We start from the raw sequence: 19,225 nt of genomic DNA on the forward strand, positions 1-19,225 counted from the left end.
GGTTAACCCTGCCCCTTTCCCTCCAACAGAAACTCTGTTTCTAGGAGCAATTTTAGACACAATGCAACACAACACCTTCCCATTCAGAGAGAGTAGAATGTCTAAGTTAATTGGCCAAGACTTTACAAAAGAAAAAACAAGTCACTGTCAGAACCATCACGTTCTTTTTAAGGATGGTGTCCTCTAGCATCACTCTGATCCCTAATTGCCACCTTCACATTAGACCCATTCAAGACAAACTCAATAAACATTGCCTTCCGGTGTAGGCATCATTCGACTATATCATAAGGATGACAAAAAGAATGAAGCAAACTTTACTATGAAGGGCTCAATATGAAAATATCAACGTATGGTTGTACTTCCTGCAAGAAAATGTTTAGTACACTATGACTACCGACTCCTCCTTAGAAAGCTGGGTAGCGCACTTGCAGGAACTAGCAATCGGTGACAAATGGTCTCCCAAGGAGAACAACTGAATATCAACATGCTAGAGTTGCAGGCCATTGCCTTTCTTCCACAAATGAGCAATTCCTCAGTATTGAAACGGACAGACAGTACTATGAGCATGTTTCATATCAACAGACAAGGGAGAACAAGCTTCTTCCAGTTCTCCATAGAAGCACAGAAAATATGGGACTGCACCATTCAAAACTGTATCCAGTTATACAGCTATCCGTCACATGGCTTAGTCTTAGATAATATTCTACACATGGTAGAAACAGAACATGTATCCATGACTATTCTTAAAACAGCTGTAATTCCGGTCAATTACACCCCTTTTTATACAATTACAAATCTTAATTAGTGCAAACCACATTACTTACTCCATACCTCAGTCCCATAACTGTACATCTTTAGAAGATCCAAGGGAGGGAAGCATTGATTTTCAGGTGGGATAGTCCTTGCCCTCATGTCCTTAATAGAATTGAAATTCTTCATTCCAGTAGCTAGAAATGTTTCATTTTCTTTCTGGACCAGAGGCGAGGATTATGCTTGCCTAAAGTTTACTAACCACTGAGGTGGCAAACTCCATGACTGGCTTGAAATAAAACCTTTTAAAAGTTGAGTGAAGAGGACCAGTCTGCCACATTTAAGATATCTTACAATCTTGTCACCAAGGAGAAAGCTCTAGAAACCATATATCCTCTGGCTGTGTGTGCATCGAATTTTAAATTATCTATGGCAGTTTCTTGCACGACCGACAGACCCATCTAGCAATTGTAGGGGAGGAGACCTCTTTGTAGGGTAAAGGAATAGAAATGAGCAATTGTCGTTCAACTGAAGGGCAAAGATCCCCTATCATACTTTCATATGCTTTGTTGCATTTGACAGCATACAGTTTCAGGGAATTTAAGAAAGAAGGTTATGCCACAGTTCTTGAATTAGACTTGGGCCTTCTGCAAATGTGGAGAGTAACCCTGTCCACGATAAATACTCTGTGATATCTAGAGCCATGATGTCTGAGACTCGTCTACATGAGACTGAACATAGGCGCATGGCCCTTTTACTAGACAGCTCTCTCCTGGAGAGTTATTTATTACTGCTCCAGGAAAGAAACAGATTAAAACCTTGTTGATATTCCAGAAAGAGAGTGTAGGTTCTGGAGGAGACGATAAGCTGAAGTCTCACATCAATTTCCTGACAAATGGATGTTACCCCGCTGGAAGTACTTCAATATCCTGCCAAAAAAACTGACTGAAAGGTGTTCAGTAATTTGTAGGCCATACCCCTCGGAGGAGATGCTAGCAAGAAAATTGAAGATGTGGACAACAAATGACCCCACAGGAACCACACCCCTCTGCAAACACCAACCCAACCTAATCAACCATGCTGACCTGTAGTGTTTGACGGTTCCTTCTGCCCATGCTTTAAGCCTGTTGTAAAGGTCCCGGGACCTTCGATCATTCCCTGTATTCTTCCAAGCCGTAAGATATAGAGTGCCATCTCTTATAAGACTGTGAGGGTTCCCTGATGGAAGAGGAGGGGTAGTTCGACTGGAGAATCCAAGGAAAGTTCCATCAGAACTGGACACCAAACTTGAGATTTCCAAATCGGGGTTACTACCACCAGAGTTCCTGCACTGATACACGTTATCAAGAAGAGGGGAAATGCATAAACCTGTTCAGCTGGCCAGTACTGGAGGAAAACATCTGTTGCAGCAACATTAGGGTCCAGTCTCCAGCTGAAGTTCTCCAGCTTAAGCACTGACTTAGCTGGTGATCCAGCCTGGATGCGAAGAGGTACAACGTGAAGGGTCCCCAGCGAGTTGCAATCTGTTGGAGCACCATCGGGTTCAGATTCCAAACACTCATGTCTTGTAGGTGGCATGAGTGCCAGTCTGCCACGCTGCTCCACTGGGGGAGAATTTCCTACACTTGGCACCCCAACCACTGTCATCCGGTTCAATAATAAGGTGCAGGCCAGAGCCAGTAATCTCTCTCCTGTTCCAGACCTCCATGAGGGATAATCACCATTTGATTTCCTCCTAAATCTCCTTCGATAAAGGTACCGTCTGTGAATATATGAGGCCCTTCCAAAGATGGTAGGTTTTTAGGAGTTGTAGAGCCCTGTAATCAAAAGGGCCTAGGACGCTGGCCTGTATGTAGGAAGAAATGAGGTCAACAGCTGAGCAATCTGATGCAGAGATATGCTTCATTTGGCGAGAGTCTTGCATATTTCTTGCCTGATCTTTGCCATTTTTAAAGATAGGAGCCTGAGCGTTGCCGCAGTAGCATGTACTACAAAACCTAAGAAGGTAATTCTCTGGGTTGGAGCCAGAATCTATTATTTCTTCTTGATGGAAAATCTGAGATTTTCCAAGAGGCGGACTTCTCTTTGAAGATATTCCACTAGCTTCACTGGCATAGGTCCATCAGGAGGATGTTGTCTAAGTAAACAATGAGGTGAATACCTTGTGATCAGTAGTATTCCATCAGCGGTGTGAGCACCTTGGTGAAGCACCTCGGCACCCCGATGACAGACCGAAAAGGAGGGTGGTAAACTCAAAGGTCTGTGGTGCCCAGTTGAGTTGCAGGAATCTGTACTGTAGTGGCTAAATCAGAATCGTCGAGTCCAGGATCCCCATCCAGTCACCGTGTCTCAATAAGTCCTTGAGGAGGTGAATTCCCTCCATTGTTAAAAATGTCAAAGGACTATTCATTTGTTGAACTCGCCGTTGTTCCCTGTCCCTCTTTTTCAACAGAAATAAATTGCATTGGAAATCCCTAGGGTGTTTGAAGGTTGGAATTGTTGCCCCTTTTTCCAGCAGATCTGCCACCTGCTCTTCAACTAGTGAGGGTTCTCCCTCTGACAATGTAAGGGGTTGTGTCCTTGATGTCTGCCCAGGGGAACCATAGAACTCAATATAGAAACCCAGTACTGTCTGGAGGACCCAAGCGTCCATCAGCAGGGTGTGCCAATTGTGGACAAAACCTGCCAACTTCACTCCTTCCCTTAAGAAAGAACACTTACCGTTGGTGGCATCTTGATTATTTCCTCCACGGAATTGTCCTATCTCATCCTGTTGTCGTGGGTTGCCTCTGGAGGGGAAGAACCTCACAAATGCAAGGGGCTTCATGTAGGAAGCAGCTGGCTGAGTGCCCCCTGCCTTGACCATGCACCAAACACCTTTGGGGCAAAGATTTGCCTAATAGAGGCTTGGGCCTAGTTTAGAGAAGTAAAAGCTTCAACAAACTTCCCTAACTCTTTGATAAAGTGATCGCCAAGGGGACCCCTTTGAGCCACAGGTTTGGCTTCTGAGGTGGTGAGATCACCCAACCTGGGTTTGACCTTGGTGAGGTGGAACCTGTGTCTTTCTGTACAGATAGCGCACTTGGTGTTACTCAGGAAGATAATAGCTCATTGTGCCAAGCCAGACAGAGTGTCTGCGGAGATGAGGGAGCCATATCAAGGTTTTTTGTAAGGGTGCAGCTAATGTTTAGGTGCTTATCTTGGGATGATTGCCATGAACAGTGTGTGTCTTTCTTAGGGTCACAAATATATCTGGCAAGGAAGGTGGCCATCTTTCTGTCTATCATGAGCACCATTTTGCCATCCAGGGAAGGACTTGTGCACTCCACTCTAAGGTGGTTGAATATCTCTTTCCCAAGTGATTTTCAGAGTTGGCAACCTTCTCCCCATGGCCACATTCAGAGAGGTGAGGGTGGAGGATGTCCTGGGGATCCAACATATCTTACATGGGATTAGTGTCAGTCCCTGCAGAAGGGACAACAGAGCTTGTCACCAGGGATACCAATAAGGGTTGCCAGGGCTTATCATGCCCCAATTCCCCAACTGAACCCCCCCATTGAATTTTTGCCCTTTCGGGGCTCTGAGGAGTGAGAACTGAAGGTATCAGGGCATGATCCTTCCTTACCCCTGAGTAAGGGTGGTAGGATCTGGCTCCTGAGGTAGAGGTGTGAGATAGACAGGCTCTTTTTAACACGTCAAATGCATTGAGATCGACATCAGGCTTGTGCTTTCTCTTATGCTGTGACAGGAGGCTACATTCTGTTGCTGCTGTGGAGTTAGGGGGGCTGATGACAGCCCTGAGAGGTCTTCCCTCCAAAAGAATGTTTTTTGGAAGCTGTTGCAGGCAGCATACGTTTCTTCTTCTGTGGTGCCATAGCTGAGGACACTGCTTTATTAATAGTCACCTACTACCTCACAACAGGCACCATCAAAGGAAAGGTTGGATAGGTATCCCTCCTCCATGTATTACCCATTAGAGTCCTGAAATTCTGAGGACAATATATTGAACTGTAAAAACCAGTATGCTTTGAATGGCTTGAGGGACTCAAATCAAGTGACAGACCCCAAAGAACACCAAGCATCCAAAAAATATTGTTTGGTAGAACACCTGTGTTGGTGGCTCACACTTATGTACCTATTTGATGATTGTTCAGACCCCCTGTGAAGTGTGTTAGTAGTAGAAAGGAACCCTTTGTGGTGAGCAGGCGGGGAGGAGGGATCAAGGCTCCACAGTCCTAGTGTTCCACTCTGTTGTTAGGCAGATCATTTCCTGGATTTAGCACACATCAACTACAGAGGTAGAGGCTTTGGGAAAGCTTGAATCGAAGCTGGAGCACCCTCATGTGGTTAGAAGATGGTTCTGCACCCTGCAGCCCGGCTCTTTATTGTAAGTTTATGGCCTTGTGAGGAGCGCACAAGGCATTCCTGTGGCAGGGTGCCACCATAAATGCAATAAGTATCAGTATAAATGGCAACCAAAACATTCAAGAATCAGGGCTTTAGTAAAGGGGATTTTGAGAGAAGCAAACTGGTAGCACTTATCTGTGGCTGTTGGAGCAGCGAAGAAAGAGGGGCAATGACAGCAGACAAGGGACTATTTGTAGCAGCCTGGGCTCTGATTGATTGATGATTGATTGTTTATCCCATGAGTTTCTGGGAGAGTTAGTTTTTAATATGTTTGGTTTATATTTTCTGCTGGAGAAAATATAGCAGCAAGAAAGAGAAGCATAACCTTTACCCCCGTTCTTGCCATAGAATACTCATCTCTGTGTCCTTAATAGCAGTGAAAATTTCCTTGGCGTTCGCTCTGAAGCTTTTCCTTCTATGGACCAGAAGCAAGGATTATGCATGTTTAAAGTGTACTTTAAAGTTGGTTTGAAATAATACTTTTTAAAAGTTGTTTCTCTGGACCAATCCACAGTGTTCAGAATATAAACTTTGTGAGAAAATGCATCACAGCCTTTCTAGCAGTACAGAGCCCAGAAATATACAACAACCCTCAGCGCTGCCATGATTCAAAGAATCCAGAGTAATTGTTGAAGAGGAAACTGAGCCTGAAGGCTAACTGCTGAAGAACAAAAGTTGACTAAAGAGGTCGGCTCTCCCCATCACCTCTTTATATTTGCTGAGTCAAATTACTTCACATAGCTTAGGGATGTCTGGAAAAGCCAAAAGCCATATAAGAAACTCACCTTGTATTAGATATTCTTCTCCTAAACACCATAGAGGTATCTCCCTCTGTGACGTACATTCTGGAAGAAGTGTCCTACACTTTCACATCTGAGACTCTTTTACACGATATTCGACACAGTAACATGACTAATTTCTCTGACAGTTCCTTCTTTGAAAAGTACTCTTTAGACTTCCAGTTCAAAAAGAATCTGAGGACCACCTCAGAGATTAGAATACTTTGGCAGTGGTGCACAAGAAAGACATACACTTTCTAGAAGTGTACAGACTAAAGTGTGTAACCCCACAGGTATTAGATTCACAGGCATATGACCTGTGGAAATTGTTGCTCTACAAGTGTTGACAGTCCTGTATGCTAATCCTGTCTCAGCTAATTCACAAAGGAAGTTCAAAAAGTCTCCATGGGATTGCAGTTCTGTCCTAAACACCAACAGGACCATCTTCTGCAGGCTGAAATGCATCTCTTAACTGAGGTCTCCGAATAAGCCTTCCAAATAGAGGTTGAAGCCTGGAACTAAAGTCCTGGGATTTCCCATTGTTCGTTGTAATCTTCTATCCCATCAGGCATAGACATCCCACAAGGACTAATTGATGCCAATTGCCCTGATAGCCCTCAGAATGGTACAGAGGAAAAAATTATTGGAGAATCCCACTATAGTTCCAAAGAAAACAGGAAGCCATACTTGAGATCTCCAAAACACTGTGAGTAGAGTTAAATGCACTTTCTGCCTCCTGACCTGTTCTGACACTTATGTGATCATTGGAAAGTGGGGGAACGCATAGTTCTGGAACCAACCCCACACCTAGGTGAAGGCATCCATTGCTTTGCCAGAGGATCTGGCCTCCAACTGAAGAGTCTTTGGAGCTGATGACTGCAGCAAGAGGCAAAGAAATATATTTCGCACTGGCCCCATAGTGGGGTCAAGAGGAAAAATACCTTTGGATACAGTTTCCAGGAAATGGAATCTCTAAGAAGCTTTCAAATTCAGTTTCCCTGAAAGGTACTTCGCAGAGACCAAAATCATGTTACTGAGGTAGAACCACCAAAACTCCTCTGCTGGTTCGGCCAATGCCCTGAATCTTAACCGTCCTAGGCAGTTGATGTTCCAGACTGCTGATACATTGTTCATCTTCAAGAGGATAAAAGAGAAACTTTGTGCTTCATGAGGCATTTCACCACAAACAATCCTGCCATAACTCCAGACAGTTGATGTGAAGGCCCAGTTTTTCGGACAATTTTCCTCCTGTCATAATATCCCGTCCACAAGCTTCCTCCCAAACCCAGATGACTCACATCTCATTCCATGACCAGGTTTGGAGCCGAGCAAGAAATGACTGTCCCATTCCAGGCCTCCATATGATCCAACCATGACTGGATTTCTCTTTTAGTTTCCATGGATAGTGTGACCTTCTCTGAGTAGTTTAACCCCTTCGCTGCCAGGCCATTTCCCCATCCTGTGCCGAGCCTTTTTTTGGCTATTTGGGGCAGTTTGCGCTTAGGCCCTCATGACTTTTTGTTCACATAAGCTACCCACGCCAAATTTACGTCCTTTTTTTCCAACATCCTAAGGATTCTAGAGGTACCCAGACTTTGTGGGTTCCCCTGAAGGAGACCAAGAAATCAGCCAAAATACAGTGGAAATGTTCTTTTTTTCACAAAATTGGGAAAAGAGGGCTGTAGAAGGCAGCTCGTGGTTTTTTCCCTGAAGATGGCATCAACAAAGGGTTTGCAGTGGCAAGATCACCATCTTCCCAGCTTTCAGTAACAGGCAGACTTGAATTGGAAAACCCAATTTTTCAATGACATTTTGACATTTTACTGGGACATACCCCATTTTGACTATTTTTTGTGCTTTCAGCCTCCTTCCAGTTAGTGACCAAAATGGGTGAGAAAACAATGCTGGATCCCAGGAAGCTAAACATTTCTGAAAAGTAGACATAATTCTGAATTCAGCAAGGGGTCATTTGTGTACATCCTACAAGTGTTTCCTACAGAACATAACAGCTGAAATACAAAAATATTGAAATTGAGATGGAAAAAACAGCCATTTTTCTCCACGTTTTACTCTGTAACTTTTTCCTGCGATGTCAGATTTTTGAAAGCAATATACTGTTACGTCAGCTGGACTCTTCTGGTTGCGGGGATATATAGGGCTTGTAGGTTCATCAAGAACTCTAGGTACCCAGAGCCAATAAATGAGCTGCACCTTGCAATGGGTTTTTATTCTATACCAGGTATACAGCAATTAATTTGCTGAAATATAAAAAGTGACAAATAGGTATCAAGAAAACCTTTGTATTTCCGAAATGGTCACAAGATAAGGTGTTGAGAAGCAGTGGTTATTTGTACATCTCTGAATTCCGGGGTGCCCATACTAGCATGCGAATTACAGGGCATTTCTCAAATAGATGTATTTTTTACACACTGCCTTACATTTGGAAGGAAAAAATTTAGAGAAAGACAAGGGGCAATAACACTTGTTTTGCTATTCTGTGTTCCCCCAAGTCCCCCGATAAAAATGGTACCTCACTTGTGTGGGTAGGCCTAGCGCCCACGAAAGGAAATGGCTCAAAACACAACGTGGACACATCACATTTTTTCACTGAAAACAGAAGACACATCTGGGGAAACCTAACAAACCAGTGCATTTTTGAAGACTAGACACCTAGGGGAATCCAAGATGGGGTGACTTGTGGGGCTTTGACAAGGTTCTGTTACCCAGAATCCTATGCAAACCTCAAAATTTGACCAAAAAAACACTTTTTCCTCTCATTTCGGTGACAGAAAGTTCTGGAATCTAAGAGGAGCCACAAATTTCCTTCCACCAAGCGTTACCCCAAGTCTCCCGATACAAATGGTACCTCACTGGTGTGGGTAGGCCTAGAGCCCACGAAAGGAAATGGCCCAAAACACAACGTGGACACATCACATTTTTTCACAGAAAACAGGTGTTTTTTTACAAAGTGCCTACTTGTGGATTTTGGCCTCTAGCTCAGCCGGCACCTGGGGAAACCTAGCAAACCAGTGCATTTTTTAAGACTAGACACCTAGGGGAATCCAAGATGGGGTGACTTGTGGGGCTCTGACCAGGTTCTGTTACCCAGAATCCTTTGCAAACCTCAAAATTTGACCAAAAAAACACTTTTTCCTCTCATTTCGGTGACAGAAAGTTCTGGAATCTGAGAGGAGCCACAAATTTCCTTCCACCCAGCGTTCCCCCAAGTCTCCCGATAAAAATGGTACCTCACTGGTGTGGGTAGGCCTAGCGCCTCCGAAAGGAAATGGCCCAAAACACAACGTGGACACATCACATTTTTTCACAGAAAACAGAGGTGTTTTTTGCAAAGTGCCTACGTGTGGATTTTGGCCTCTAGCTCCCCAAGGGGGGCAGAAATGGTCTAAATACAATTATCCCTCCAGGGGAGCGACCCTTGCCTAAGGGGTCGCTCCCCATCTATAAAACAACAACAACAACAAAATCCCCGCTGTCTAGTGGTTTCTGCCCCCCTTGGGGGCAGATCGGCCTAAAATAAATTTGACGCCCAGGGGAACGACCCATGCCTAAGGGGTCGCTCCTCTTGCGTGAGAGTCACGAAAAAAAAAACTCCCTGGTGTCTAGTGATTTCTGTCCCCCTTGGGGGCAGATTGGCCTCATAAAAATAGGCCAATCTGCCCCCAAGGGGTACAGAAATGGCCTAAATATTATTTGCCCCCTAGGGGAGCGACCCTTGCCTAAGGGGTCGCTCCCCACCTCTAAAAAAACAAAAAAAAAGATCCCTGGTGCCTAGAGGTTTCTGCCCCCCCCGGGGGCAGATCGGCCTAATAATAGGCCGATCTGCCACCAGGGGGGGCAGAAAAGGACTTTTAAAAAAATGCCCCCGCTGGGAGCGACTCTTGCCCAAGGGGTCGCTCCCTTATGCCAATTTCCTTAAAAAATTTAAATCCCTGGTGTCTAGTGGGCGTTTTAGCAGCTGGATTGCTTTCAATCCGGCTGCTAAAACGCTGAGAGAGACTTCAAAGGGAAGGAAATTCATTTCCTTCCCTTTGAAGCCTCTCTGGCCTCCTCCACGTGATCGGAAGAGAAATGCTTTGCATTTCTCTTCCGATAGCGCGATGGGAGGAGGCCTCTGTAACTGTCAGCGTGCAATTGCGCGCTGATGTCACAGGGGGGAGTCGGGGGTGGAAGGGGAAGGGCTTCCCCTTCCATCCCTGACTTGGGAGGGTGGGGGGGAACCCCATAGAGGGAGCGCTAGCTCTACCTCTTGTCTCTGTGCCCAGGACGTAATGGTTACGTCCTGGGCACACGAGCACTGTGCCTCAGGACGTAACCATTATGTCCTGGGCACAGAAGTGGCTAAGCCCTTCCTCAGTTGTGAAGCCTTTAGTCTCTGGAGGACCCAATAATCGAGGGGTGCTAGAAATATTGCCTGAATCAAAAAGGCCAGTAACCCTTTCAGCCTGGCCAGTTGTCTGATGGAGATACATTCGTTGTTGAGAGATAATTTCAGTTCCTTCTTGGATTTCATTACTTTGGTCGGATGACGTTTAAAGTCTGGGACGTTGAATCCACCATGAAGCCCAAGAATGCTATCTTTTGGAACGGTGGAAGAATTGGTTTCTCCTTGTTGATGATGAAGCCTAGTTCTTCTTTGAGGAACATTGTTTTCTGGAGTTGCCCTTTTAACCTGTGTGGACATTGATTCAGCAGTAGAATGACATCGAAATAGACGATTAGTCATATTCCCCTGTACTGAAGAGCTTCCATAACAAGTCTTACGATCTTAATAAAATACGAGGGGGCTGACAATAGCCACATGGGGAGGAACCCAAACTCCTGAGTCTGAAACCTCCTAAATAAACTGCTGAAATTTCCAATGAGGGAAAAAATCGTTCCCTAAATTCGAATTATGTGATCCATTCACGTGGAAGGAGAACTCTGAGAAAGTGGATCCCCTCCAGCTTACAGTGTTGGTATAACAACCATTTGTTGGCTCATATATTTCTTTTGAACCAAAAAGATATTGCTCACAAAGAGCCAGATGTACTAAAATGCAATTTAGCATTTCCTAAATAGCGACTTCAAAGAAATCGCTATTTAGGAAATGCTATGTACAGATATACCAATTTCCTAATAGCGATTTCTACAAAGTGGCATGTATGTGCTCTATTGCAATTTTAAAAAAGCATTTTGTTGGGCGAATCGCAAATAGGTAATCCCTATTTGCGATTTCCAATTTTGGGGTTTGAAAAATGCGATTTCTACATGCCAGAAATCGCAATTTGCGACTTCCTAAAGGCCTTTGTACATCAAAAAAGGCCGTTTTGCATTTCTTAACTGCCCAAAATACCAATTCGGACCGTTAAGAAATGCAAAATGGCTTTGTACATGTGGCCCAAAGTCTTTTGGATACATGGTAGTGCACACCATCGCTTTTTTCCTGGCCTGTGCCTCCTCATCAATAAGGGTTTTGTCTGCTTGAGAAAAGAAAAGGGGTCATGGCCTGTATAGTTTAACGGATGCATGCATCACTATTGTTGTCCTGCCAACTATGAAGGAATTGACTCAGTCTCCCTAACACTTTTGTTAGGAAAAAAATGGTAGTCGTTACCTGATACTCCTTAAAACTTTGGATGTTCCCTGAAATATTCCTCTTACTCTATAACGTTTTCTCTAGAAAAATCCCCCAAATTTTCTTTCATCCTGACACTGAAAACCTCATCACATACCTTGACCTCTCTGGGAAGCTAGGAAGAAGGAATGGTCCGTTTTACGCCCCCTCCCCCCCCCAACATCTACCAGCTTCCACCCCCCTCTCAGGAAAACCTTTTGCCCAAAGATTTGCTTCGCAGATTGCTGGGCTTTCTCACTGATTGAAAAGATGTTGACAAATTTTCTAAATTGGGGGTCCACCAAAGAGGCCTGCTCCTCCAATTCTGGCTCTGTTTTGATGAGGAGCGAATGGCGGACATTAATGTAAAGGGCACAGTTTGCATTCCCCATGAAGCAAATTACCTTTGTGCCCACTTGATAGTATATCCAGTGTTATCATATTGGCTGTCTCTCCTGCATCTCCGGCTGTATCAAGAATTTTGTGAACAGGACTGCTATGTCTAGAAGCTTGGCAAGCTTTCCAAGAGCAGTCAATCCATTTCTTAGGGTCCTTTATGAATTTTGTCAATAAACCAGTCATCTTCCCATCAATTGTGGAGTTTATGTGTACCTTACCCTCTACAGAGGGTGTGGTTAATTTAACCCTGGGGCGACCTCTCACCTCAATATCAAGAGTTTTTTGCAGTTTATTGCCCTCATGCTGGACACAATTTTCAGCTGAAGTCCGTACTGAGGAGTGGGGTAGTTAATGAGTTGATCTGCTGGACCCACCAAGCCCCTATCCTCTAGCCTTGGATGTTCGGCCGCTGCATACAGGCACCTGGGTGGAGTGGGTCCATGATCCTTGTTAAAGTCCTAATCAAGACCTTCTGACGCATTCCTGGTATGGGTGGCTGGCAAAGGAGAAAAACGTTTTCGTGAAGCCAAAGTTTCAGGTTCGGGTCAGGGTTATGCCATGTTTCCTTAAAAGCCACAGTTAGGCACTCAAAGGGGTCTGAATGGACTCCTGGACCATGCTTACTTTGCTTTATGTGCTTCTTGAACACCCTGGTGTTCTTTCAGAATCTGATGCCCCTGACCTACCCCAGCAATGGGTCAGTGACTGGGATGCATCCCAGACAGCATAATGTGTCTTGCCCTAGGGCTGAGCATGTCTTTGGAATGAGGAATTCAAAGCATTCATGAGTTCTTCACCAGGAGAGAAGAAACATTGTTCCTATAAAATGGTCCTCCTAAAGATCGCCATTCGAAGACTCTGCCATTGAAATCACAGTGATATTCAGATTACTCCCTTAAAGGATGACATAGAGGCAAAGCACGGGAACCCCACTTGAAAGGTCCCAGTGGGGATTCCTGCACCAGCGCCTTTAGAGTTTTTTTAGGGCAACTGGAGACCTATTCCCACCTGTCAAATCCTGCTGAATACGGCATCCTGTGGGTGTTGTTTATCCGCCAGTTATTAGTAGAACAGGGTTCTGGTGGCAGCACCCCAATGTGGGCTCTCCAGTGCCCAGAATAAGGAGCTGCTGAATAGCGTGTTGCTCTCCACAGCACCATCTGGTGGGCTAGAGAGCAACCACACCAGGCACAAAAGCAGAGACTGCCCACTACGGCCTGCAACTGAGTGACCAAATCCTAGTCATAGATCACGTCACATGCTGGCTGAATGACACTCCCCCACATGACCTTGATCAGGCGAGCATGTTAATTGCTGGGGGATTAGGCACATTAGGCTGACCATGATCGTGAAGTGATGCCTGCAGTAAATCTGAGGAAAGACAAAGTTTAGCACGCAAGCACAACTTCCCTTCAACCAACTTAAACAAGCTACTATATTGGTAGATTGCACATAAGATATCTCCTTAGTGTGAGAAACCATCCTTTTTTGTGTGCTCATACCCATCTTTTTCTGAATTTTATTGCTGGTTTTTCAGAATCTGCATACTTGTGCACTGCTGTCCTAAGCTATGCACTCTGGCCCCTAAAGCATATAAAAACGGTCTAATCCCTGATTGGTATATTTAACCCTTCTATAAGGCCATAGTATATGGTGTATAATGTGGACTGCAGCACTTATTGTGGTGTCCACTAGTGTGACACAAGAAACCATGGCTTTAGGCCCTCTTTTGTGGCCTGACTTCTGCAACCTAACCTGTCAAGCAAACAGTTTTGAAAGGTGAAAAACTTTAAATATTGTTGTCACCCTTGTGTAGGCCTTGTAGCCCACAAGGTAGGGTGATTGGTAATTAAAACTAGAACATGTAGAAATGTATTGTTACTATGTCCTGCAGTGACAAACCCCCCAAAACTATTTTCAATGTGAAAGGCTCTGGCTGTCCAATGAGAAACGAGAGCACAGATTAAAATATTAATTTTGCTATCTTGTGTTTGAGAACAGCTAGAAAATTGATTCAACCACTATTTTAAATACCAAATTCAATGGTGAATTTGGATGTTTAATGAATATTTAGGAAAAGTGGTTTTAGAATGTTACCTTTTTCCTGCCTGACACGTTCCTGAAGGCTAATTTGCATTAGCCTAACAACAATTGCCTTACAACTGCTTGACCTTAATGAGATGTGACAACTGCTCCCAGAGCAGAAACTGGTCTGGATGTGGGGAGGTGTTTTTCTTCTTCTTGCAGGAAGGCCAGAAAGAGGAAGATACAAATTTTCCTTGTTATCGCTCTGCACAAGCATACTGGCTCTGCATAAGGGAGTAAGGGATTCTAGATCTTGGATTTTAGGACTAAGGTGTACTGTAGGATTGTTTTGCAGTAGGGCAAACAGGAACTGCTGAAAAAGTGGGTAGTGTTGCCCTTGCAATCTTTTACCCCCCTTGGTTATGGAGGAGCCAAGAGTCACCCACATCTACTAGCTAGTGCCAACCATAAATAAAGCACCCTCCTGAGAATACTTTCAGGATCTGCGAAAGATCAGAAGAAGGCTAGACCTGCTGTGACCTGAGACGAGCCCTTAAAGACTAGACCCGCTCCCTCTTGTACCCAGGGCAAAGAAGTGGACTTAGAGTCAATTGATTGACCTCCATTGTGGCTACAGGGACACACCAAGCTGCAACAAGCTTTTTTTCCTCATGGAGTCAGTTGAGTACTACTTAACTTGCTTGTGGCCCCTAAGTGTGTTCCCTGAGGTGCAAGGAGACTTAATAGTAATCCAGAGGAGCTTCTCCAGAAACCCTAAAAAGTTGAAACTTTGTACATTTTGAGGCTTCCAAGGCCTCTAGAGCCTTCAGTTTCACCTCACAACAAAGTTGTTCAGTTTAGATACAGCTTAGATGGATACAGTTCTAGGCTTGCCCCGTTGGAGGATTTTAAAATCCATAAAAAAGACAAAATCAGAAGATAAACTCTCTTACTTGGAAGGACACACATTGTGTCTCCAACCTGAGCTCAATGGCAGTTGGCCTTATATGGCACCTGGGTCATGGTCTACTGCTTCCATAGATTAGTGCTCTTTGGCACTATTTTTACTTAAAATTTTAAAAATTCATATCTTTGATTGCCCTTATTGTTATTTTCGTGTATTAAATTCGACTTTTACTAAACTGATGTAAGATTTTTATTGTGTTATGTTTTCAACTTTGTAACTGTTTTGGTATTTCTAAATGCTTTACACATTTTCGATAAATTAATCCTATCTGCTCTGTGCCATAACTACCAGGTGTTGAGGTCATGGTTTAAATGACTGAAACCTTTGCCTAGACCTAACAGATTAGTTAGTGGCTTTGGGCCTGATTATGAGTACTCTGTCACAAACATGATGGATATTCTATCTGCCGCATTACAAAAGCATCATATATATGGTACTTGTAATACGGTAGACAGGATATTCTTCACGTTTGTGGCATAGTAACCCGTCCACCGAACTCTAAATCATGTCCATTATATCTTTTGGTGCTCTACCATCCACCCCAAATAATAATTCACTTTCTTACACCTAGCAATATAGTAGTTGTGAAGAAAAGCACTTATCTGGCTAGTGACAAGTGAAGAAAGAGGAAGTACTGTATTTGTTGAAGATTGTTATATTGGTATGCCCTGACTGGATATGCAGCTGACAATGTTTTTCCTAGAGAGAGAACATGTAGTCCTTTAGCTTGAATATGATGTTAAGTTTGGTTGGCTTTTGAGAGAATAAAAGATTAAAGAAATGCATAATCCTCACCTCCGGTCCTGAACATAGATTCCTGGTGACAAGAAATTGCAAATAGTTTCTAAATCAGCAGGCGGTTGTAAGATTAAGATGTCCAACCCCCAGAATGTAAACTATTGAGTCAAATTGTAGACACAATAAGCTGTTAGCAATAGAAGTCCAGCAAACATTTCACCCTCTAGCTTTTAAATTCTACACTTGCCCTGGTAGACGCATGATAAGTTTGGACTGATTCCAATAACCAAGACTTCTGACATGGCAACCAGTCATGGTGCTTGGAGCATACATCATATGCTTTTTCCCCATTCTGTAATGGCAAAGATATTCCAGCCATGCTCAAAATGATCTGCTTCAGGCGCTTTTTGGAGGGAGCAGATTGTCAGAACGGTCTGACTGCTTCACCATTAGGGTGCATTACTTTGAGGGCCTAGAGGGAGAGTGCCGAGATGGTGCACTGGGCGAGAGGTAGAAACTTGTGCTTTTGCTCCCCATGTTCCATCTCATTGTTGGATACATTTAAATACCTATTGTTTAAGTTTCTAGTTTAGCTTTTACGTAGGTAGGTTCTCAGCTCTGTTGTGTAACTTTCTTCATGATGCACAACGTTGAAGTTTGCATTTGCTTTCTCTCACACCAGCTATGCAAAAAGCTGTAAATTATTTCTTCAAACCTTTTCCTCTCTTTGTGTGTTTCTCATCTTTATGTTTTAGGCTCTTCCCCAGTTGCTCCAGATGCAGGAGATGCAAATCTGCAAAAGCTCACACAGCTTGTAAATAAGGAATCCAACTTGATTGAAAAGGTTGTTTCCTGTGTCATTTTTCTTATTTTCATCTGTAGTTTATTTGTGTTTTCACTTGTATCTTGATGACTTCATCCTCATCTTTTCACCAACCAACTCTACATTGAAGTGTTCTCTGCATCCCTTATTGTGATCTGTGCTTTTTATATGCTAATGCACATAATACGGTTAATTTGCCTGCTCTGAAGAATGTACATGGCATGATGTGGGAGGTATGATAAAAACTAAAATCGTACATGTTTTGTAAATAATCCACCACTGCATTAACCCGTGTGAGGCCTGAATGAGACTGTCTATTGGGACTAAGCCCATAATTGTACCATCTTTGCATGTGTAAAATGCTTGGGTGTCTGGTGAGCTTTGAAAGGTTTGAGACATAAATACATGACCCAAATTGCATGTGTGTGGCCAAATGCGCCAGACCAACTTCCTGCATGGGAGTTCATTTGAGTTCTTCCTAAGAATCTTTTGATAAAACCGAATGAGCTGGTGTATTTCACAAAAGAGTTTTCACATAAATTCACTAAAAAGCCATAGCTTCTATAAGGGCTCACATAAAATATTCCACTACTTTCATGTGGTGCCACACAATCATAAATCTTGCCAACCCCGGGGAACACTGTCCAGAAAATGGTACTTTTCAGTAAAATTGCCTTAAAAAGTCTGAAAAACCCTAAAGTGCAATTGCACATGGATTATTTCTTATAGAATTTGTCTTCACTTCTACATTTCAGTACCGTTAGTATTCCACCTTATGACTTCTAAATGAATTCTCAGTCTTATAGTTGACAATATCATTGGAAAGGGTATTGTAGAAAAAGAAAAAAACATACACAGGTCTCATAATCTCATTCAGTGCTGAACAACCTTGACGGATTTTACAAGTGAATACAGCAGTGCAATTACTCAGGTTATGTAAACCTTTTAGTTTAGAACAGCACATGGCTTGCATCAGTCTTACAGATCAGCAAGGCTCTAGTATAATGGAAGTGATCACCATTCAAATAGCAGTGCAATAGTTTTGCCCCCAAACATCAGCTAAGTCAGAGTTCAGTAAGAAAAGGGCAAGAAACCCCTCACACAAGGCTTGTGTGCTCATTCAATTCAATTGAATTTCAACAAAAGTCTGAAAATAACTAAAAACTGTCTTCTCAGTGTAGCACCCCATCCATCTTTGCTAACTTTCACAGTTTCCCAAACCAGTTCTTCCTCAAACGTGTATCTGGACCTCCTGTTGTCACTCTATCCTGGTTCGTATATTGAAGTATGGACTAAAGTCAATCGTATCATAGCCTTGTACAGTGCTCCATTGCTTCCCAGCTAATGACACAGTTTATGAAGAACACTACACTTTTTCTTCTTTGAAAAGGTGATATTCCCAACATCTCCCATCATTATACTGGTCATCCTTTTGTCTTTATTTAGAGTTGCAAGTTATTTGACTCGAGATTTAGTGAGACGTTCTGTGCAGTTGGTAAAAAAAATATTTCAGATAGGCAAATTATGTTGCGAACATTGTTAAGCCTGCAGTGTACTTTTGAAGGAAGTGTTGTGGTAGCAAATGTGTGATGTTCTTGTCAGTGGCTTTTTTTTGCTGCATATTCTGATGACTACTTATAAACACAGATTCCTCACCTTGTGAATACCACCCATGCATCTGACAAGATCTGGAAAAGTAGTACTCCTGAGCACCAGTAGATGGGCTGCTAGGCCCCCTCCACCCACTTTGTTCTGCTCCAGAAATTATTAACACAGCCATATATAAGCACCACCATGTGTGCTGATGTCAGTTCATTTTTTAAGTGCCTTCAGAGTAAAGCTGGAGCTCTACTCTTTTAATTTGTAGCTACATTTTCCCAAAAAATGTTCTCAAAGTTTTGTCCAGTGTACACAGAACACTGCTCCAAACCCTGTGATGACTGAGCCCAGATAAACCCAATGGCCATACAAGACTGTGAAGCAAAGATCTGTGTCGAAAAACAGTGAACGCTCCACACCTTTCCCTGCCAAAGTCAAGGGCAAATTCCTGTTCCAGCTTCCATAGTCGTTCCTGTGACAGAACTTTGTCACAGTTGTAGTCTTTGGGTAAGTCAAAGGAGAAGATGCAATGACATCAATGTGCTGCACTGTCTAGCTTCTGTTCTCCTGAGGAGCCGATTCGGAGTCTGGTCCTGTGGCACTCTGCCTTTTCAGGTCCAGCCATGATGTCACAACAAATTGAGACCTTTAGGGAGGCTATGCTGCACATTATAGCCGCTTCCCTCTTCTTCTGGTGCACCTCCAGGCCCCATGGATCTTCGAGGGCCTCCAGTCGAGCTACCAGCAGCAGCTTCACCCTCTGCACCTTCTGTGTCCTTTGAACTTGCTTGGGGTTCTGCACCTGTTTTGGTACTGACTTCTGTTCTGGCACCACAATCTGCACTGGTCCCTGCAACATAGATGCAGGTGCCTGGGGAGGATCTTCTACCTATAGTGCTTTCCAACTTCTGATTCTGAGACACTGCTTTTACCAAGCTGTTACACACAGACACTACATCAAAGTTTCAGCTGAGATTCAGACCAAAGTCAGACTTTGGTGATGGTGAAGATATGTTTGTTCCACAATACGATGAGAAAAACTGGTACAAAAAGTTACAGGATGCCAGTGGCCTGGACACCTCCCCAGACACTGGATTATTCACCCTTCCTGGCCTAGCCATTGA

General features: G+C 43.6%; 1 protein-coding gene across 2 annotated transcripts in view; it reads left to right on the forward strand.

Annotated features, from left to right (window-relative positions):
• The window catches only part of MTX3 (metaxin 3), a 168,160-nt gene that overhangs the window by 124,560 nt on the left and 24,375 nt on the right, over positions 1 to 19,225 (forward strand). Inside the window, exon 8 of one of the 2 annotated variants that reach the window (XM_069223188.1) lies at positions 16,435 to 16,523. The exons of the other annotated variant lie outside the window; for it this stretch is intronic. Coding sequence (XP_069079289.1) covers positions 16,435 to 16,523 — 89 coding nt within the window. The remainder of the gene's footprint in view (positions 1 to 16,434; positions 16,524 to 19,225) is intronic. 2 annotated transcript variants of the gene reach the window in all.

Source organism: Pleurodeles waltl, chromosome 1_1 (assembly GCF_031143425.1).
Source record: "Pleurodeles waltl isolate 20211129_DDA chromosome 1_1, aPleWal1.hap1.20221129, whole genome shotgun sequence".
NCBI classification, from domain to species: Eukaryota; Metazoa; Chordata; class Amphibia; order Caudata; family Salamandridae; genus Pleurodeles; species Pleurodeles waltl.